The following is a 23240-nucleotide window of genomic DNA, read 5'->3' as shown; positions in this document are numbered from 1 at the left end:
GATGATTTATGATGATAATGAGAACAATAATAAATATAATAACAGCAGCGCTTTTTAAAAGTGCCTCGTTTATATATTGTACTCACTTCATTGCTCTACTTGCTAGATTTGAGAAATCTGATCTAGCTAATATAGCCAAGTGATGCTTAATAATTTTGCTTAATTTTGCTTAATGATTAAACTATGTTGCCAGTCAATGTATTTTTAATTGGTCTTGGTCTCGATTATTTGATATATTAAGTATTGTGTTGTTTTACTTTTACCGCACGCCACAATGAGAGATGCTTTCTTTATTCATTCACTCTTAATCGCAACATTGCCTATTTTAAAACGAGTATCAAATTTTTGGTTTTTGGATCGCCGTGACGTTGAAATCGGGTTTTTAGTTCCATGTTTTTGCCACTCCGGACATTCCGACATGATATCAAATTGCAATCGATAACCACGGAAAAGTATGCGCTCTACCGCCTGCGACATTTAGATACTTTTTTAAACCATTGCAACAATACCCCCCCTTCCCTTCAACGAGCCATGCTTAAAAAGTGTATAAACTACTCGCAGAAAATGGAGACAGCAATTGTTACAACTATGCCAATATTGTGAAAAATACCCTGGCTGAGGTTCCCGACCGAAATGAAATATGTCCAGACCTGAATGAACGCACCAGAATTACATAATGCTGAACCCACGCTTCAATCAGCACGTTTGATGAACACATCAAAACTTCTCTTATAACTGCACAATATTTATTATATCCACTTATTCGACCTGTTTAACTCTTGGCTCCATCAAACATCTTTAAATATACATTATATATAATGAATTCCCAATTAGAAAACAAGTTGACCGTAATCCCGCCGCTACCGAACGAGTTGGTAGAATTGAGCCCCTTTGTTCAGTGCACTTTGACCCATAGCAATATAATCTCAACGCTCCTTTTGATAAAACAGAGAGGCTTAATTGTTCGCGAACACCCTGAAAATGTTTTTGATCTTACTATAACGACATCAAAAAAGCAAAAAAAGATTTCACTTGGATGTTTATTTATTCCCATTCCAAATTTTGGTAGAATCTTTGTCATCAAAGCAGTTAGTGACCTCTCTCGAGATGGGGCTGTTGCCGAAGTTTGTCATCAGATTCAACAACAGCTGACATTAATAAACCGAGATTTCAAGAATATAGACAGTTTAAAAACATCAGTTTTAAGAATCAATTGCCGAGATTTTTATTACAATCTGCATTTTAATTTCATCAACCGAGACACTATTGGACAAGAATTGAAACCAGAAGCTAATTTCCGTTCCGTAAAGCCGGTTTTTATAGAAAAGCTGATAAATTACTACTGCGAGAAATTAAATTACGAATGTTTTTATTGTCCAAGCTCAAACAAGTTAAAATTTGGTAGTAACCCATGTTTTGATATCGAGAATAAAGACGCAGCTCTGGAGGTTTTAAACTTTTTCTTTCCTCAGCGTCATCAAAAATTAGAAACGATTCCTTGTTTCAACCGCATGACAGACAACATGCTGTTCAACTATTCTGGTACTGGTGAAGTTGGGAGCTTCGCAGGTTACGCCGCTTACATGGGCGAAGTTAGGCTTTTTTCTGAAAACTTCCTGAATAAGCTGAGAAACCACAGTGGCCTTTTTATCAGAGGTTTTTCAAACCAGCATTTAGGAGCAATTGCCGAAATCGAAAATTCAAAAACTGCGAATTTTGAAATTGATTGGCTCTACCTTGGAACAGAACAGATTGTTGCCTTTGAAGTCGGTATGTCTGAAAACCCCTCAAATAAGCACCAAACAGCAATCAGAAACAAAATAACCCAATGCCTGGAAAACATAATACCCCAAATGCAACTAATCATTTCCTCTCTTTGGCGTGTGTATCAGAAAAAGACAACAACCTCAAAACCGAGTTTTCAAAATTTGATTCAGAATAGCTTCAAAGTTGTAATTTTCCTTCCGAACATAGAAACTAAAGTTCTTGTTAACCAAATTGGTGCCATCAAAAAGCTATTGACAGATCCAACTCCTGGTAACTCGGGGCAGCATGACTTCGTGGAGCTCTTAAAACAGAACGGACAGCAAGTTACCAAGTATTTGTCATTTCTGACAAGCAGTGAGGCATCTGGAGGGGGTTTTGCGTGGATCCACGTTAACGAAAACTGGGATATCGAGGAAACCAAAGGTACCATTCACAGGTTAATTGAGGGAGTTGGAGTTACCGATTGGCCTAAATGCAGAGACAGCTTCGTTGAATATGTTTCTGCCTGTTTTTGCTGCGCCAGTCTGAGTTTTTCACGTGTAATTTCCGAGCAAACCGGCAGAATTGAGCGAGCTCCGTTACAAATTGAAGAGCATTATTCACCATCGTTTAAAAAGTTCAAAATTAGCAAAGTTTATACAAACCTCAACTTGCCTCAACATCTGAACTTTATTTTGAGTCCTCAGCAATATCAAATTTTATCTGACAAATCGAACCATCATCTGATAATAACTGGTCAACCCGGAACTGGAAAAACAACACTTTTAGTAGCCAAATGTGAACTGCTTGCTTGGGAGGATAACATTAAAAAGATTCATTATTTCTACACCTCCAAGAGAAAACTTTTTGGAAAATTCTTGGAAAACTTGATAGAAACAAGCTGCAGTGAACACTGTAAAAACAAAATAATTGTTCGAGGGATACACGACGTGTTTGACATATCCAAAAAATGCCGAAAATTAACTCAAGTTCTCACCTAGTCACCACAAATTGATTTCTCCGCTTCATTTTAATCAATTGTGTTTTTTTTGTTTTTTTGATGTTTTCTATTTTGATTAACAAGGTTTTTAAATGATTTTTTTGTAATCAAACTCCAGATAATCAAATAAAAAATAACTCCAGATACTTTTTATGATTAAAGAATAACGTTTTGATTGAAAATATAGCAATCATGATCAAGTTTCCCACTTTTTCTGAAGCCCAACTGCTTTCCTGCTTTTTGACTAGACTATTTTTTCGGCTTCTCCTTTCTCGCCACTGTCTCGCATGTGCAGAGTGGCGAGAGCAGAATGGAGGAAAAATTGTAGTTTCCATCATTTGAAAGTTATTTTAAAAATTTCATAAAGTTCTATAAAGATCTCAACCAGGAGTATGACACGAATTGTGGAGTTTGCTCAAAACCATCCGTCCTAAGCTCAGATGCGTAAAATATTATGGACAGTTTTAGTATTGAAACGCCAGATAAGCTAATCAGTCCGGTAGCGGAAAAAACTCCCACGGAAAAAAAATCTTAGATAGGAAATAATCCCCCCGGAAATTAACCCCCACGGAAATGAACACCCAATTTACTATTAAAGAACTGCGCTTCTATTGCTTTTGGCCATGTCTGGCGGGCAATGGCCAAGCCTTAGCGGCCCGACTTGATAAGAAACTATCTGTCGTGGTCGATAACATGGGTTCAAAAAAATTCAAAAAGTTGAATTTTAAACTAAATTTGGAACTAAAAATATACGAAAAATAGCTCGTATTCATAGTAGTTATCTAAAAATTTTAGAGTAGCAAAAAAAATGTTTCACTTGATTGACATGTGAATTGATCTTAGATCCGAATCCCTGAAGTGATTTGCTATTTTCATCAACATTTCATGAATATCATATATGGCTTTCATTAGTTGGAGGTCGGTGGCTGATAGAATCAGGTTCCTGTTTGTAGCAGAATTTACCTCTGACATATGATTGATAGGTCTATAAGATAATGAGAGCACCAAAACAAAATTAGAATTGAGTTGAGTTTTGTGGCCATTACATCGACATAGCAACAAAGTTCGTCAGGTAAGTTCTACTTCTTTTCTTTGACACTTTAAAAAAAGAGAAGTTCTAAGTTTCTTGATGTCTCTTTGAAACCATCACATTCTCCTTCTTTTTCAAAGCTAGTTCGTGGGCTCAGGTTCTCCAAATCTGTCGGGTTGTTTTCTGTTTCTTGTTGATGTTCGTGAAGGCTCTGATGGGTCGGGTTGTTGGTGCTCTGCAGCTGATGTGGCTGCAGAAGTTTCATCCTGATGTGAAGGTCCCACATCTGTGTTTTGAAGTTGTGGTTCTTATTGAGATATGGTCCACTCCACTGCTGATTCGGTTTTCACACTGTCCTCTTCTAGTCTGGCAATTCACTTGTTGCTCACTAGAATAGTCCGTGTCGAGTTTTTGGGCTGTATGAAAGATGTGTTCAAGCCCTTCCTGATGATGATGAATGTAGCAGCAACTGTCTTTGTCTTTTCATTGGCCTTGAATAGAATGGGTTCGCACAGGTCGAAATCTGTGCTTGCTGGTTGTCTCACTCTACGTCCCAACAGGAGTTCAACTGGAGTTTAGCTCCTTAACTTTGAAGTATTGCAATGTTTCATCAGCATCCTTTACAGGAATGCTCCAAATGACACATTATGATTTGGACTCCATGCTTGAAGTGCCCGCTTTACTGTCTGAACTGCTCCTTCAGCTAGTCCATTAGCTCTTGCATGATAGAAGGGCGATTCTATTTTCATAATTCTCTGTGATTCACACCACTGTTTAATGTCACACCACTTACAAATTCAGGACCATTATCTGATACTAAAGATTTTGGTATTCCGAATCTTGCAAAGATTTGACCAAGATATACTTTAACTGTTTCTGATGTTCTATTTCCCGCGGGGAAAGCTTCTATCCAGCCAGAAACCGCGTCAACAATTACTAAGATCTTGCCCTGATCCTTAATATAACCCCAGTACATGTGGAGCTGTTCCCAAACGTAGGCTTTTTTCCCAGGCTATGCCTGTTCATTTGACAAATTTTTTATTTACCTACAGAATGTTGAACGTCTTGGGTAATGCCAGGCGACCATGCTATCATTCTGACTGATGCTTCAATTGCATTCTTTCAAAGAAGTGTTTCGTGCTTTTTGCAAAAACTAAGTGTCGTAGTTTGGTTGGAATAAAAAGAACAACACCTCTAAAGATTATTCCATTATTGAACGTCAGTGCATCTTTTTGTTGATCGAATCCTTTTTCCGCTTCTGAATAATGCCGCTTTTGATTCGTTTCATTATGTCCTGGAAGAGTCTGTTTCTTCCAAGTTCAGTTTTGATTTCTGCTTGGGTCACCAAATCACTCTTAGTGAAGCAGATGTTATTGATTGCGAAGCACACTCAATCGTTGTGGGATTCGTCTTCGTCGAAACCCATTCTGCTCAAAGCATCTGCATTAAGTATCTGTTCCCCTGGTGTGTACTTCAACTCATAATTGAAACCCAGTAAAGCTATTGCCCATCTTGTGATTCTAGCTGATGCTGTCATCGGGATCTCTTTGTCTGGAGCAAAGAGATATTTGAGTCTCGCAAAGTCTCAGTTTTCGACTCTTCTTTCTCTACCTCACCACTGGAGCTGCAGTATTGACTCCTCCTGGCTGTACTGGTTCAAAGATGCCCTGTCTGACCATCTGTTCCAGCTTCTCTGTGACCTTGTCTTGAAGAGGTAGAGGAATTCTTCTGGCTTTGCAGAACATTGGCTGTGATCCTGGTATCATCTTCACATGAGCTTTGTAACCCTATACAACGGATAGGTTTTTGGATGTGATGATGTTCAAACCGTGTTTTTAGGTAGAAGGTCTCTAACCAGCAGTCCAAATTCTTTACCAGACTGCACAACTGCTAATTGTTTTTGTGCGAGCCTGCTTCCGTTACATTCATTGTCCCAAGTAAGGGATCCCTGAAGCGTTAATTGATGATGACAATCATACGCTTTGAGATGTCTAATTTTACTATCCAGCTGAGGTTTACCAAGCTCGGTCCATATTTTTGATGATATCACTGTGCTATCTGCACCTGTGTCTATCTCCGTTTTTTTTTGCAATTATTTATTGAGATATATTCCCATGTCGCAGACAGGCTAAATCTTTGTTCTTTAGTATATTAGTATAGATCATTCCTATCTTCGATGCTTGAGCTGCTTGCTCTGAAGAATTGTTTTCTTCTTCCCAAAAGTTTTCTGTTTTTTTTGTACCTACCTGAATTTGGTTGGGAGTTGCTACTACACATTTTTGAGAAGTGTCCTACCTTTTCACAGGTGTTGCATTGTTTACTTAGCGCTGGACAGCGTCTACTATAATATGGCTCACCTCCACACCTAGCGCACATATTGTTTTTTTTGTTAGCCGTAAATTTTTCATTTGGTTTTCGAGTGGTCTTTTTGAAGTTGAATCCAACTTCCTCTTTCACAGTAAAAGGCCTATTACTTAATGAAGAACTTGCAAAAGCTATTGATTGACTTCTGAGCTGTAAACTCGCGGTCATTCCAGTAACCTACATTGCTGGTTTTGCTTGAATACCATCTAGTAGTCTAAATTTCGCCTCCGTGTCCCTCAAACCTGAGAAAGATTATTTTCACCAGCTCCTCTTCGAGGTTGGCCGCTGGTTTGAGTTTTTCGAATTCACAATAACGTCCTTCCTCTCCAGGACGTGGTGCTAGGAAATCGCCGTCTGACTCCCCTACACCTTGTATTACGGACAGAAATTTTGTCCTTTCTGCCGTTACTACCCTCTCTTTAGGAGAAATAAAATTTCGAATTGCCATTCTGATGTCTTTATACGAAGTTTGTATAAAACTTCTAGGACTAATTAGGTTCCTCAGTTTAATAATTGCATCTTGCCCGCGCATACTAAGAAAAAAATTGGTTACCTGTAGGTCCTGTACAGTACCATCGGTGTTGATTTTGTCCTCTTTCTTCTCTGATCGATATTTTGCCAAAAAAGACATAAACCACGCAGTAGCTGATTCTGCATTCTGTGTAACCAAAATTTGTCGGCCTGTAGTTGGTCTGGACACCATTGTCGAGGTCGATAACACGGGTCAAAAGAATTCAATAAGTTGAATTTTAAATTAAATGTGGAACTGAAAATATACAAAAATTAGCTCGTATATATAGTAGTTAACTATGCAAAAACATACAGAGAAAATTTAGATTAGCAAAAAAAAAGGTTTTACTTGATTGACATGTAAGTTGATCTTAGTTCCGAATCCTGATGTGATTTTCTATTTTCATCAACAATTCATGAGGATCATATATGGCCTAGATACAATCGAGTTCATTAGTTGGAGGTCGGTGGATGTTAGAATCAGGTTTTTGATGGTGGGAGAATTTATTTCTGACATATGATTGACAGGTCAATAAGATGATGATAGCGCTAAAACAAAATTAGAATTGAGTTTAGTTTTGTGGCCATTACATATCGACATAGCAACAAAGTTCGTCTGGTAAGTTCTTCTTTTTATCTTTGAAACTTTAATAAAGAAAATTTCTCAGTTTCTTGATGTTTCTTGGAAACCATCACATGACCATGCCTTAGCGGCCCGTGGGACTTGATATGAAACTATCACAACCGAACAAATTATCACGACCGAAATTCAGTTTTAAAATGGGGGTTTATTTCCGTAGGGGTATATTTCCTAGACCCAATCAGTCTCATAAGTGCTGTGTCCTGAAGTCTGTACTATCAATTTGCGGAACGTATAGTTTAGCAGCATATATAAAATAAATATCAATTTGAAAATTACATTTCCCAAATTGTAGTGTTTGACTAGATGAGAACTTAAGAAAATGCAACGAGCAGTGATTCTTGATGAAATTGAGTTCTTCAATATCGAGAAGAGTCCCTACATTGAGTTCAAAAGCTGCTGGATGGCTTTCACTGAAACAGGTCAAGACATCCCTTGTCCAAATATACCCCCCGCTGATTTTAAGCGTGAATACTTAAACATTGTTTTCAGAAGTTCCAGTCATATAAGTACTGTAACGAATAAACTAATTGACCAGGAACAAGTATACAGACTTCCTTTATCAACAAAACCAGTGGAATTTCCCGGTTGCTTTACCGCCGAGCAACGTGAAATAGACGTGAAAAAAGTCATTAATTTAGAGAACGAATCATTGCGCGAGATTATCAGAAACTGTGATGACAAATTTACAAGTAGATTACTTGTCATTTTATCTGAAACACCTAAAGAACAACGGGAACTTAACGTTAAGGCGGCGATTTTGATGGCGACTGAAGTTGTGCATTGTTGTCGCATGGCGGATGTCGAATGCATTTCCGGAGCTGAGTTTCAATCGGTTTTTGTTGTTATTGACAAATGGAAAACACAATTGCTACCTAGGTCACTTACTACGGCCATTTCACGGGCGCAATACGAAGTAGTAATAATTGTTGTTGAAGAGAACGGGACGAATTCTGAATTTTTCCAATATTTGTCCGATGGTCTCCCACAAATAAAGGACTACGTGTCGCTTTTCAAAGAGTTTCTTCATGCGTCTACAGATATTACAGAAATGTTTGAGCCACATGATACATACACTCGTCAATATGAATTTTGGACAGAACAACTTGAAAAACACCTGGAAGAAAATGGAACTGGAATGATAATGATGAAGCCAGTCAGTGTCCGACTTCAACTCACAGTGATCTACCCACAGAAATTTAACTTTCCTTCATCAATTGCCAATCCAGGTAGGGAACAAAACAAGACGGCTCGTGCGAGTCTGTGCGTACCACAGAATGTCCCAACATACATCTCAGGGTTGCAAAAACAGCTTTTAAAAATTGTCAGAAAAACCATTGTGAGCATCCGAAAGCAGCTGCATTGGAGAAAATTACTTGTACTGTTTCAACCAAATAATATACCGTCTTTTTGACAGAAAAAAAAAGAAAACTTCGCCACATCCTCGAAAGATAAGTGTAGTACAATTTAAAACAAATAGACACAGAAGAACCATACAAACCAACAAACAACACATTTTTACACAAAAAACACCAACACCAAAAACACTTTTTTTAAAAATAGTTCAATTAGACCTCTTTCTTTTTTTTCAAAAAAAAACATTACGCGATTACGCGTGGACGTTCGGAGGCAATTGTATCGAGAAATGTAATTTCGACCCTAAACTTTGAAATAATTTGTTTTCCCGAAAAATATCAATTTTGATTTCCATGAGCATAATGGACAAAAAGGTTTTTTAAAATTATGCAGAAGTGTCGTTAGTAAGATTGTGCAATAAATCGTTTTAATTTTCGACTCAAATAAGGCCCGTTTAATCTGCCCAATAAACGAAATGATTTTTTTCCTTTTCAAATATTCTCTTGAATTACAGAGATTCCCCTTTTTTCCAACTTTTTAAAACAATAATCAAAACTACATCCGTTGGGCTACAAAATCGTGTTTTTCTTTTTTCTATAGGGTGCGTAAACAAAAAGTTAAAGTTCGATTGAGGAAAAAAAGCCAGCTTCAAATATATATTCCCCCATTTATGAAAAAATATCGGAAAAATAACAAGCGCAGTTTTTTACCTGGTCTGTACAGCAATTTATCAAAAATTTCCCGAACTTTTGAGATAAGCGGTGAAAAGTTGCTTTTTTTTCACTGCGAATGTCGAACAAAATTTTGCGGTGAAATGCGTCATAAGCGGTGAAATTATGTAATTTCACCACTATAGTGAGCGGTGAACTAACAAAAATTCACCACAATTCACCGCTAAAACATGTAAGTTAATCGCTAGTTTAGAACCTCTAAAGAGCTTAGTCTTTTTTGAAAATCTTTTCAAGGGTTCTGAAATCAACAAAAACATATAACAACAGATCAAAATAAATAGTTCTAATGGTCTTGCTTCTAAAGACAAAAGAGAGATGCTGGATTGTTTAAACCAACACCTTGGCTCAATTTTCTCATAAAAAAATTAAATTTTTTTCATTTTTTCATGACAAATTTCACCAAAAAAGCAAAAAGCTTCTTTAGCTCAGTTTGCCAAGTTTTTTCGTGGCAGAAATACAAAGACTGCTGAATCAATCTTCATAATTCAAAGAGTTCTAATTTAAAAGAGTTCTATTTTAACCTCAAGTTCCTGAGAAAGTTTTGTTGGAACTCACAATTTGCTGGATTTTCCCATTTTTATATCAATAATTATCCAAATTACTTTAATTAATTTGAAAATATATTATTTTCTTTTAACAAAAATTTCTACCTTGCAACTATATGAAACAAAAACATTTTTTTTCAACAGTGAGCAGCGCAACGAAAGAAAGGCCCGTTTTGGTGTCAATCTGCCTTTCAGCAAAAATGATTCGATTCCAATTGTACTGGGGTGCTGTCTTATTTGAAAGCGGTTTTCAATTTTGTCCCAATTAACGACAAGTCTTTTTTCAATAGGATACAATCAATGAGAGAGAGAGAGAGAGTTCTTAAAATTTGCTGCGTTTGTTGCTTTTTAATTTTATCTCTCTAATAAAACGTTGCTATCTACTGCGGTTTTAGTGAAGTATCCAATAACTGCAGTTGATAACTTTTGGCTATTATGTTCTTTAAAAAGCAGTTTTTTTCGGAAATATTGTCAATTTTTTTTATCTTTGTCACCTTTTAACCTTTTTGTGCAAATGTTTAGCTTAGTCTCATTAATAAACAAACCAACTTTACTAATGTGAAACTAGAAATATTACATATTGAGCGGTACTTTTACAACAAATAACTCTCATGATTTTAAACATATTTCTTGAAAAATAAATCTGTGAATTGTCAATATTGCCAATTTTCAAGACAATTGTGTCGTGCCGACTTGAAGTTTTTTTTTGTAGAACAATTCTTTTTATTCGTTTGATTTAGTTTAATAGTTCGGTATTTCAACTAATGCTTTTATGCCTTCGGTATAACAGGTTTTCATCAACTTTTTAAATACTTTTTTGATACTCGGCTGCATTATCGGTTCTTTTTAGGTCTCTTATGACAATATCAAATTATTTACAGGCCTCATTGCGGTCTTCAAGAGGCGCATATCAACACAATGACATTTTCAATAAAAAATTAACGTTTCAATGGCTGGGACACCTTGACGCAAATTTTTCATGATCTTTGCAGTTTTAATTGTTGTATGTATTTGTTTCTTTTTTGCAGTCGGATGACGTATTTTGATTGATACAACGTCTCAAGGGCTATTTATTGCGATGAAGTTTAATTTTTTATATCTTTATTTCCTGATTCATGATTTTAGAGACTTCATATTTACTTTTAAAAAAATCGTCATCTATGCAATTTTGAACTTTTCATGTTTTCGGCCTCTTTTTCCCAGTTGTATATTACTATCTTTCACGAAAATTGCCGTGCAATTTTTTGTGGTGTTGATGCTCGTCTATAATGTTTTTACACGTCAACTAATGCTCTTTTGAGTTTGACAATATGAGTTTTTATTTTTTTAAATGTGAGCTTTCGATACTGGTGAATGTTTGTTGTTGTTCTTGTTGTCTTTCGGTATTGCCTTTCTACAACCGGTTCTATGAATATTGACGTTCAGAATAAGCTCATGTGAACTTTGTAAGTTTTTGTGAACAACTTATGACCTCAATGGCAGTGCCACTGAAATCATGTGATGTTTGCTTTTAAATCAGCTGACCAAAGTGGCTTTGTGGTACAGTAGTACATCTCAGCAATACTGGGGCTATTGATTTGGTATTGCAAATCAAGTTACTTTAGTTAAATTTATTTAGTTCACTTTCCTTCGCCATTTAATTTTAATCATAATTTTAGTTCTTGTTTGAAGATCAAATCTTGAGTTTTCACGTTTTAACAATTTGTTTATATCCTATGCCTGATAACTTTGTCTGTTCATATTGTTCATGTCGTCTTGTGATCTTGAATTGCCGCAATTGGGATTCAATTGTCGTGATTAAATTGTTGATCAATTTTAATTATTTTAATTTTATTTCATTCTGCTCGTTTTCTTAATTCAAATTAGTTGTCTCTCTCTTAAACTAGAATTTGTTCCGCCAAAGCATTAATTTGTATCAAACAATTTTGAGTCCTATTTCGCTAAGTGAAATACCAGTCTAACAGTAGAGCTAACTTTCGCTCCGCCAAATCTACGCATATTCTGCATTCAGAATATTGAATCGTTCAGCTACAAAATTAATAGTAAATTCGCCCCGCGAATTAACCAATTATTTTGGAAAAGTAAATTGACTAAATCGGCACCGCGAATCAACTCAGATTACAGAATGCGAATCCGTATGACATGGCGCAGTCAGCTCGTGAATCTAGAAAGACACCATTGTCGATAGAGCCATTCTGGGAACGCCCAACATCGGACCCACCAATCAGATGGGAGAAATGGCGGATCCAAGTAAAGCTTGCGATTGTCGCGCGAGAGAAAATCACACTGGACACGCTACTGCAACCGAAACCGACGATGGTACGATTTCCAGCTGAACCCAACAGTTGAAACGGAGAGAGACCGTCAGATACGAAACAGCCAATTGACGTTGCAACGGGACTTAAAATGTCAAAAGATAACAGAAGCGTGAGACCATGGCATCTTTGCAATCAAAAATGTGTGTCTCTTTTGTACCTCAGCATCGGTACAGAGGGAAGACGCTTACTAACACAAAAATTCCCTCATGACAATATTTATGACCTGACTACCCTCAAACTTTGGGAGATGATGGAGATATAGCTTTTATCCGCCCAAGAAATATCACATTCAATCGGTATGTGTTTTTTTCACGAAAGCAGAAAAAGGGAGAAACGGTAGAACAATTCTACAGCATTTCGAAAGAATAGGCGGAAAGTTGCGAATTTTTTTAAAAATCGTGAGGAGGTGATCATCAGGAATATTTTCATCACAAACATGTTGGATGATGATATTCAACGCGAACTTCTCCGCGACACAGTTGTCCCCGAAAGAGCACTTAGTATTGCAGTCAAAATGGAAATGGGCCATCAGAATCAGCAGAGAATATCATTAAATAACGGCGCAATTGGCAGTACGGTGAATGCAATACAATCATTCAATCGATTTCGAGGCGCGGGTGCTCGTGGAAATCAGTCAGGCAGAGTAGCAGTTAACCTTGCCTCAGTTGGCCAATGTAGAGGTTGTGGTCAAGCTTGGACAACAACGCACCGCCAGGTTTGCCCTGTTATGGGTAAAAAAAGCAATCATTGTGGTTTGCTCAACCATTTCGCCAAGGTATGTTGGAAAGAACTTAATAATGTACGAAATTCACGTCAAAGAAATCGTATTAACAATGTAGAAACTGCTGAAACCGCAGATCAAAATACAAGTCAGGAAAATCAAAACGTCAAATATATAAATTATAATGAACAATTTAATTCTAACTATGATTCCTCGGACGACAATTACGTTGCGACAGTAGAAAACGTTAGATCACCACCAATAGCGTTGCAAAATATGAAGATAACGATTGGCAACACAGATTGTCACTTGCTCCTCGATTCCGGTAGCGGTTGTACGATTATCAATATGATGCTCACCAGAGAAATAATGTATAACTGTGCGCAATCACAATGGTCGGGGAAAGAACCATTAGAATCAAAGTCTTTTTCTAATCAAATTGTCGAAAATCTAGGCTCTTTACAAACGTCAGTTCGGTGCAATGATTGAAAAATTCAGAAATCAAAAATCACGGTCGTAGCTGATGGTTTTCGACCAATTCTCGGACGAGACCTCTTTGATCAATTAGGCATAACAATATCACAAAAACCTTGCCCGATTACGGAAGTCAAAAATATAGAACCACCTTGTGCAATTAAAAAATCGCTAGCAAAGGAATTTCAAGAATTAATCTCCCGAATAGGAAAATCTAAAAATCACACGGTCAATTCAAAATTCCCCAAAAATTATCGGGTTACACATCAAAAAGGAAGAACAGTGCCAATTCATCTCCAACCGAAAAGTAAATCGAACTTGAAAAATTGCTAAACGAAGGACATATTGAAAAACTAACTAACTGCTCTAATCAATTTTTTTATTTCTCCAATAGTCATTACGGTCAAAAAGGATCAATCAATCAAAATAGCATTAGATTCCAAAATCCTGAATAAAGCCATTCACAAAAACAAGTATCAAATGCCGAATATAGACTCGCTAATTCAAACGATTTCTCAAACACGGTCAACCGCGCCGCAAGAGACGGCTTATTTTACGACTCTTGGTTTGCAGAACGCATACAGCCAGCTCGATTTACACAGTGATACGGCCCGTCATTGTAACTTCAACCTCGTAAGCGGAGATATGACCGGTACATATCATTTTAAAACTGGACTTTACGGCCTTACAGATATGCCGGCTGAATTTCAAAAAGCGATTGATTGTACTCTCACAGGCCTGGATAATACTTTCTGTGTTTTGGACGATATATTAATAGTGAGCAGAGGAGGAATAGAAAAACTTCTCAAATTAGTACGAAAATGTCTGAAAAAGTTAGATCAAGAAAATCTCCGAATAAATCTTGCTAAATGTCATTTCGCAAAAGATAAAATCGAATGGCTCGGACATAATATTACTCAAACAAGTATAACACCATTGTCGAATAAAACGGATGCAATTGGAAAATTATCAGCACCTTCCAGTCTCAAAAAACTCAGATCCTTTATGGGCTCAGTTCATCACTTAGGAAAATTCATTCCAAACTTGTCGCAATTATGTTACCCACTTCGACCTCTGCTTAAGAAAAATAAAAAATTTATTTGAACGGATGAACATAAAAAACAGTTCACATTGATTAAAGAGAAGATTGCAGAAACAACCGAATATAAGCATTTTAACGCGGACTTAGAATTACGTATAAAATGCGACGCTTCACGTAAAGATTTGGTGTGTGGAATAGAACAACGAACCCCAAATGGTTGGCATACTGTGGCATTCTTCTTTCAATCTTGAGGGAAAATAGAGCTAACAAATCCTACAACAGTCGATTGACACGTTGGGTAGATCGACTACTGCCATTTGATTTTACAATTGATCATCTCCCTGGCTCAAAAATGGGATTAGTGGATTATATCTCTGGCGACCCGCGACAAAAAGCTGTTAATATATCTGCATATGACGAGCAATTTATAGTAGCAAAATTGAATGTGATTAAACGCAGCGCGAAACGCATCCTACTAAAAGCGAAAAATTACGTCCATTTCGCAGCGCGAAATCCGATTACAAAACAAGCCTCAAATACTCTTAATTCCACTAACAAATTATGCTGTGAATTCGCACCGCGAAATCCAGAATATTCTTCAATTACGGATAGTGATAACTCATTTAACAAATTAACATCAAATAACTCAAATTCTAATATCCAAATCGAGACAGCTAACGTTCCTCACTCGCTTTTTGCCTTAAATCGCCCTACCGATCAGTTGCTATCTCAATTGAGCAATTTTCAACGAATTGCCAATAAATTTAAAACAGTCTACATGATGTCACACTCGAACTCAGATGAAGAAACTTTAATGCACGTCAAGCAATCGACGCCCTCCAAAGTGAGATGTGCGGACGAGGCAGGACCATCGACAGCTCCAGCGGTGCCAGCAACGCCAGTCACCCCTAATACAGACACAATGACAGTAACGTCACCCTCAGTAGACGACCTCTACTTGGATTCATTTAACTTCGCCCTTTCGAAGATCTTTTCTAGCACGCTAATGGCCAGCCTCACCAACAAAGATGCGATTTTAATGGAGGTACGGGACTGCTTCTTAACTGAAAAAGAAGATCGCTTCAAACAAATATCGCCGTACATACACTCATTCTGGAAAGATCTTCATGTCAAGAATGGATGTGTATGCATCGACGACAGGATAGCTCTCCCTCATGCATTCAAAGATGCATACGTTGAAGCCATACATGCCACTCACCCTGGAACATGCGGGATGACAGATATGGCAACCCATGCATGGTGGCCGTACATGCACAAGGACATAATCACAAAGACGGCAAAGTGCAATTCCTGTGTAAAAATTGGTAAAAATTTAAAGTCTATTATTCCAGCTAATAAATTGGCACCATTAAAGTTATGCAAAATTCCAAATGAAGAAATATAAAATGATTTTGGAGGACCTATTTATAATGAAAAAATCAAGAGATTTACTTTCTTGCATGTATAGATTGACAGCAGATGTATTCGATAGAGCTAATGCAGATAACATTTTGAAATTCTTTCAAGAGTATGTTTTGCTACACGGAACACCCCTTTCAATTAGATTAGATCAAGCTCGATGCCAAACGGGACAACAAATTAAAGCATTTTGTAGTCAAAAAAATATACAGTCAATTGAAGCTCCAATACACGATCACAGAGCAATTGGCTTAATTGAGAGGCTAATACAAACAATCAAGAATCGCCTAGCTTGCATTAAAACGGCGACGCCAGATCAATTTAATGTGAAAGCATCAATAAATTCAATTAATTACCAGCTACGAATATGCCTTCAAAAGACTATTAATGTATCACCATTTGAAGAACATTTTGGTAGAAAGCCTAATACTCCTTTAAGTAATATATCGACGAAACCTAATGTAAGTAGTCTGCCATATAATTTTTTTAAAATAAATATTTAGATTTGGAGACAGTCAGATGGGAGGAACTAATCTCCGACGAAAACTGGGACAACGAGGAAAGGAGTGACACAGAACTCGAATTGAATAGAGATAGATTAAGCAAGTACGCAGCAAAACGGAAGAATGAGGACCCAAACAAAGAATCCAGAGTGATCCCTCACCCAGAAGTCGGACTGTCGGTGTCACGAACTGAAGCCTCCCTGGAAATTAAGCTCGCCAAAAAGAGACCACGAACGAAACGTTCCAAGAAAAGCCAGGACGGGCTATATGAAGTGTTAGCGCCCGGTTCTTCGGTGATAAAGACAGATACTTTTACATCAGTGATAAAGGAGCCTCTGGAAAAAGAGATGGGACCATCCGTAATTCACATTTGGCTAAATTTGGCACAAAGGCCGAACGCCAAATTGAATTACAATTGTATGCGAATCGTCAAACGAAAACACCAACGGGAAAGATTACTGAAGATCTTATTAGTCACCATGCAAAAGAGACCAGGAAGAAATTAGAACGAAGCAAATGAATGAAACACCGAAAAATAGCAGACGATATCAACACGGTCTCCTCGATACATTCAAATGTAACTCGAGCTCTTCGAGTACAAATGCACACAAACCAAAACGAACAGTTATAACAGCGCCGCCAAAGCCACCAGCAGAAGTAACAAGTGATTTCGCGTTGCCAATGGAGATGCCGTCGACATCCATTGTAATCGCGGAGCCCCCTAGTAAAACGAAACGAAAAGCTGCTACCAAGGCTTCAGCGGCACTGAAACCGTTAAAAAGACAACGCTCAACGCCTTCAGTAACTGAGTCAGACGAATCACTTGCATCTGTGAAAACTTGTCCACCCACAGCTTCAAGTTCCAGTGCACCCTCGCAAAACAAAAGGAGAAAAATTATTAAACAAACACAGATCAAGAACAAGTCAATAATTTCAGCTATAAAGACGGCCGCAGCTCAGAGTCAGCACAACGAATCAGATTTTACAGTCGGCCCATGCTCCCCTGCACAGTCTTACCCCACACAGCACTATATTTCGCCTAACTACGAGGGACCAGAGGCATCAATGACGGTCGGCGAGACGGAAAGATTTTATGAGAGTGACAGTGATTAAAACTTGCCGAACGTTAAACTATTTTGACTAAAATTTTCTGAAATAAAAACAATATAGTAGTAATTATAGTAACCAGTACATATGTTAATAATTTTATGATAAATAACTTCGTCATTTATTTTGTCGAGGGGGAAAAGTGGTACAGTAGTACATTTCATTCATTCCGGGCTGTTGATTTGGTATAGCAAATCAAGTTATTTTAGTTAAATTTAATTTAGCTCACTTTCCTTCGCCATTTAATTTTAATCATAATTTTAGTTCTTGTTTGAAGATCAAATCTTGAGTTTTCACGTTTTAACAATTTGTTTATATCCTGTGCCTGATAACTTTGTCTGTTCATATTGTTCATGTCGTCTTGTGATCTTGAATTGCCGCAATTGGGATTCAATTGTCGTGATCAAATTGTTGATCAATTTTAGTTATTTTATTTTATTTCTTCCTGCTCATTTTCTTAATTCAAATTAGTTGTCTCTCTCTTAAACTAGAATTTGCTCCGCCAAAGCCTTAATTTGTATCAAATATTTTTGAGTCCTATTTCGCTAAGCGAAATACCAGTCTAACAATAGAACTAACTTCCGCTCCGCAAATGTACGCATATTCTGCATTCAGAATATTGAATCGTTCAGCTACAAAATTAATAGTATATTCGCCCGCGAATTAACCAATTAATTTGGAATAGTAAATTGAATAAATTGGCAACGCGAATCAACTCAGATTACAGATTGCGGATCTGTATGACAGGCATCTATAAGAACTGAATCCTTCAAGTATTTGTTAGTTGAAAGCTGACGGTTGTTAAGAGTTTTGAAATAATTTGGTTTCAAAGTCTGGATGGAAATCTGATCTTTGCGCCTTCGTTCCTATTTTTCAACTTTATTGTCTATATGAGGACAAGTCCCATCTGCTTTGTAATAAATTAAAAAATATTGTTCTGCCGAGGATTTTATCTGTGCTCTTTTATTTTTTTTTCAATCAAAGATAGTAATTTTTATCCGTAAATAATGTGTTACACTCCCTTGCTCTTCTTGTTATTTAGTCTTAATAATGGCAGTTCTCAACGCTCCTTTAATGCGTTTTTTGTATTAATTTAGTGGTTTGAGTTTACAAAGTTTTTACTTGTGCACTTTTTCCTGATCAGTTTGAAGGAATTTTGAAATTGTCATATCTCTTCCTCATTCAGTTAATAAATTACGTCAATGGTAGATTAGATTGATTTGAACAATATGTGCAAACGCACATTACCGAGCTTTTATGTTGAACTGAGTTTTAGTTATTTCATAGCCGCGTTTTGTTAGAGTAAGGTTTTTCATAACTCTTTTAATCGAGCATGATCTTTTAGTAGCGGTTTTTTTTCATCAAGCAAAATTTTTTCATGCCGTTTTTGGTGCAGCTTTGTCTTCTCACAAGTCGAGGTCATAACAAGGCTTCGCAGCAGCTTTTTTCTCATCTTTTCAACTTTTCTCTATGCCTTAAGTTTGGCTTAACACAAAGAAAATAATGTGTTGCAGGGTATCGAAGTCAGATCTTTTTAATAAAACTGTGGACAGTCAGGTTTAATCACTATTTAAATACACCAAGATTGAACAGTTTTTCATGAAAAAGATTTTGGATACCCTGTTTAGGTTCGGCAAACTTGTCCGTTGTATCCATAGAGGAAATTGGAAACATTGAATGCCTTGATGATGAAACAGTCCTGAAGCTTAACCTTCTCTATTGGAGTGTTGTCTCCCAAAACGCACATTCTGTATCAGAATGCATCAAATTTCTGCGCAAACGAGATTTACTGACGATCGAAGTGAAAAAAAAGTACCCGAATGCTACTATTCTTGATATATCAATTAGATTGAAGGATTCAAATAATTGCAACCAAATTCTACAAATTCTTCTCGGTGTCAAGGAAATTGAAAAATCTACACTTTTGAACAAGTTTGACGATCAGAATATATTCGAGTACAGCCTTGATTTCAGATTTTCATCGGAAGCCTTTTTGCTTTTATTTTCCGACCACGAACTCCCGACCACTGAAAAATGTCGGAAAGTTGGTTTGTCCATTGAAAGATGCGATGCCTTCTTCATGGACTTTCTTGGATTTGTAGATGGAGAAAGCCAAGCACGAAGAATTGAAAAGTACGAAAGTTGGAAAGGCGATATTTTGTTTAATGTAGTGAAAATGGACAATTTGAAGGCTTTCTTATTGGCCATTGACATATTGAAGAGATACAATTACATTTTCGATTACGAACTTAAGCGAATCAAAAACAACAAAACGCTTCTACAAGCCGCAATTCACAGGGCTTTCGCGTTCAGTGGTAAGTGTTTACTTCCCAGTCATTTTAAGAGAAACATCTTTAGTGTTTCTGCAAAATCTTTACAGAATTTGCAGGTATAATATCTTTAAAGACTTTTAGCAAATTGAATAGAGCTGAAGTGAGGATAGGAATATTTTTTCCGGCTGAAAATTAGTCAGACGCATTAATATCAGTTGTTGCCGATATTAAGCGACCTAGTCTTCTGAAAAGTCGGATAATGTCTACAAGCGTACCCATAAAAAACTAATAATAAACAGAGTATTTGCTTAGTTAAAATCTCAGAACTGCATAAAAAACCAGTTTAGGCATCTGGAAACTGCAAAAGGCTTGTAAAAAAAACAAAGGCGATCAGTGACTTGTCTTTGGAGATAAGTTTCCATTTACAACCATTCATATCCAAAAAAAAAATGGAAAGAAAACTGGAAAACAAAACATCTCTGTAAGTGTAGACCCTTTGCGACAGACAATCGTTTGAATGTAGTCCCACTCCTACTACAAAAGCTCGTTGGACAGTCATTATACAGAACCATTTTGTTTACTCTTCTACATAGTGTCAGTTTTTCTAGTAATGTACAACACTGACAATTAGCAAAAGTTAGAAAAAAATTAATTTTTTTATTTGGTTTTTGAAAAAAACAACATTTATTTGATCTAAGCGTTTCAAAAACTGGTAATCAGATATGATCAGAATTCGTTCTTGAATCCGTTATAAGTAAAAAAGTATAATTTTTCACCTCATTGCAGTAAAAAAAACAATTGTGCTTTCAAAATAAATCATCTGCAAAGCTTTTGCTCGAAAAGCACAATAAATTCCTATTTTTGTAAGTGCTTTTGAAATCTAAAGATTGTGATACGATGTTGCTGGATCTTTTAAATCGGAACTTTTATAGGAAAAGTCACAAAGATTAGCTTCTCTTTTTAATCATCCGTTGATCTTTAAGCATTTTTCAATGCTAAAACATTTGCATCGTTCCACAAATGATGTTGACCGGTGCTTAAAATAAATGAGATCCGGGACTTGAGTCCCAGAGCACTTCAGCGCTGAACCACGCTATATCCATTTTTAAGCTCAAAATGATTTCCAAAAAAATGAGTGTCAAGCGGATTTTAAGTTTTAAATGCGCAGTTTATCCTCAATGTGACAAAAACTAAGGCCATTGAGCTCACCCAGCCATTGAGTTTATCATACACAGCCTGAAAAAATAATAGTGCATCGAAAATAATTCACAGCAATTCTAGTGCATCGGAACTAATTTCAGAGCAATTATAGAAGTGACTATAAATGGTAACAAGATTCACCATTTATGAGACAAAAAACAGAGTCCATTCTTTGCACCGACTCGGTCTCGAACCGATGCCCCTCGCTTCACAGACACAAGTCCAATCCCTTGCACTACCGACGCCTGTTATTGTTGTCTATCCGTTGTGGCTACATACGAATATTGGTCGATGGCTTTCTGTCTCGCTTGTTTTTGCTAAGCCGTATGCTTAATGAGCAAAAAAACATTTACAGATCAGGCACTTAAGCATGGTTGTATAGGCTGCATGTTTAAGGATCGTTAAAACATGTGAAGATAGGAGCGTTGTTAACCGTTGCGTTCAAGTGCGACGTACCTTTAATATATTAGATTACTACAGTAGTGTACATGCTCTTCATACTTAAGCTACTCTGTTGGTTATTTCCGCCGAGCCCACTTAGCGTAGCCCACCACTTATTTGAAATTATATGTATGCAGGCTGAAGTTCCAATTGCTAAAAACGCAAATTTGCGGGAGTTAAGCTGGTCATATTATTTTGCATGCAATAAATATAACACAAAGACCAAGACCAGTCAGTGTAATTCGGGATATGAACAGAATACTAGCCATCCACTATGCCACCAAACTATGCCACCAAACTACTATGTCACCAAACTCTGGGTGATCCTACAAAAAGTTACTATGCCACCAAACTCCGGTGACCCTACAAAAATTTGCACAACAAATAGGGCTGCTAACAGGGAGACTTGGAACAAAAAATTTGTAAGATCAATAGAAAAGACCATATTTTTGTCTTAATTGGTAAAAAATGTCAGTTATTTCACTTTATAATTTTTTCACAAATAATAATTGTAACTAGCAATTTTGTTTAGATTCCATTTCAAAACAAATAAAGCAAGAATCCTTCCAAAAAATCTTCCTATCTTCCTGAACAAATTTTCTGGATAGTTGTAACACATACAAGATAGCACACCAACCGCGTATGCAATACTCACGGTTGCTCAGACCCACATTGGTGGCGGAGAAACTACATTCTCAATTGAATTTTTTTTTGTTCAGTCACTTTTGGTCGATGTTGATAGCAGAGAGTTGGGAGTTATCGAGGTTAAATTTTGTGAATAATTGACTGAGTTCAGTTGTTTTTGTTCACGTTTTCCCTAACTTTGATGTTTTTTTGTCAATTTTGCTTAAAGGTAAGTAAAAATGCAGAACAAAGGTGCTCAACATTTTGATTGGAAAATTTTGCAAAAATGGGGATAAATTCAGCTTTTTTTAATCAAAAAAGCAGCGATAGAGAGTATTTTCTTTGAATTAGCCTGAAGTGTAAACCTAAAAAACTGAAACAATTAATTTTTTCATATGCTGACTTTTTTGTGCATTTTTGCATTTCTCTAACAATTGAAACATTATTTACTTGCTTCTAAAGGACAAAACGATATTAAGGCTAGTTCTTGTCTATTCATGTGTTCGAACTGTAGAAGATGCTGATTTTTCTTTAATTTTTTTTTACTTTTTTAGGGTCTATTAATCGATTTAAGACATTGCCCTTACACTGAATGATTTCATTTCTTTGGACCAATTACCATTTTTTGTACAAGCAAATGAGGCCCAATTATTATATACCCAATATTCAGTGAGATGCTTGTAATTTTGATGGCTTCGTAAATACTTTGTTTGCGTAAAATTGTTATTCTTTCTAAATTTGTTTTTGTTGCTATTTTGTAGCCATAATACATAGTTTCGCTTTTGACCTATCGTATTGACGGCCTAAAGAAGTAGGATTAAATCCATTCTGTTTTATAGTTGAAAGCTTATTGTTTTAATGAGTTTCGATAATATTTTATTTCAATAAAAAAATAGTGAACTTTCGAGTTTTAGCCATGCTTTTATTCTTTTTTCCGTCAGTTTGCAGCTCACTACCGACAGATAGGTCGCATCATTTTCCTAAAAAAATGAAATTTAGCCATCACTGCGTTTTAAATTTTAAATAAAGGTTGTTTTGTTTCAGGAGAGTATTTTATTGTTTTTTTTCCTATTGATCATTTTTTTTAGCTTTCAACATCTTTTTTTAGTCGTGTCATATTTTAATGCTAACGACAGAACTTAAATTTCAACATTGGCTTCAAATGACGGCACTATGGAACAAAAGTACAACTTTCA

General features: G+C 36.5%; 1 protein-coding gene across 1 annotated transcript in view; it reads left to right on the top strand.

Annotated features, from left to right (window-relative positions):
- Positions 1-2184: 2184 nt before the first annotated feature.
- The window catches only part of LOC142337256 (uncharacterized), a 31971-nt gene continuing 10915 nt past the window's right edge, over positions 2185-23240 (top strand). The window contains exons 1-3 of the mRNA XM_075386411.1: positions 2185-2203; positions 7610-8519; positions 19135-19821. Coding sequence (XP_075242526.1) covers positions 7613-8519; positions 19135-19821 — 1594 coding nt within the window. The 5' untranslated portion in view covers positions 2185-2203; positions 7610-7612. The remainder of the gene's footprint in view (positions 2204-7609; positions 8520-19134; positions 19822-23240) is intronic.

The sequence above is a fragment of the Convolutriloba macropyga genome, chromosome 3, assembly GCF_964194025.1.
Source record: "Convolutriloba macropyga chromosome 3, txConMacr16.3, whole genome shotgun sequence".
NCBI classification, from domain to species: Eukaryota; Metazoa; Xenacoelomorpha; order Acoela; family Convolutidae; genus Convolutriloba; species Convolutriloba macropyga.
This window is presented reverse-complemented; position numbering and strand designations above follow the sequence as displayed.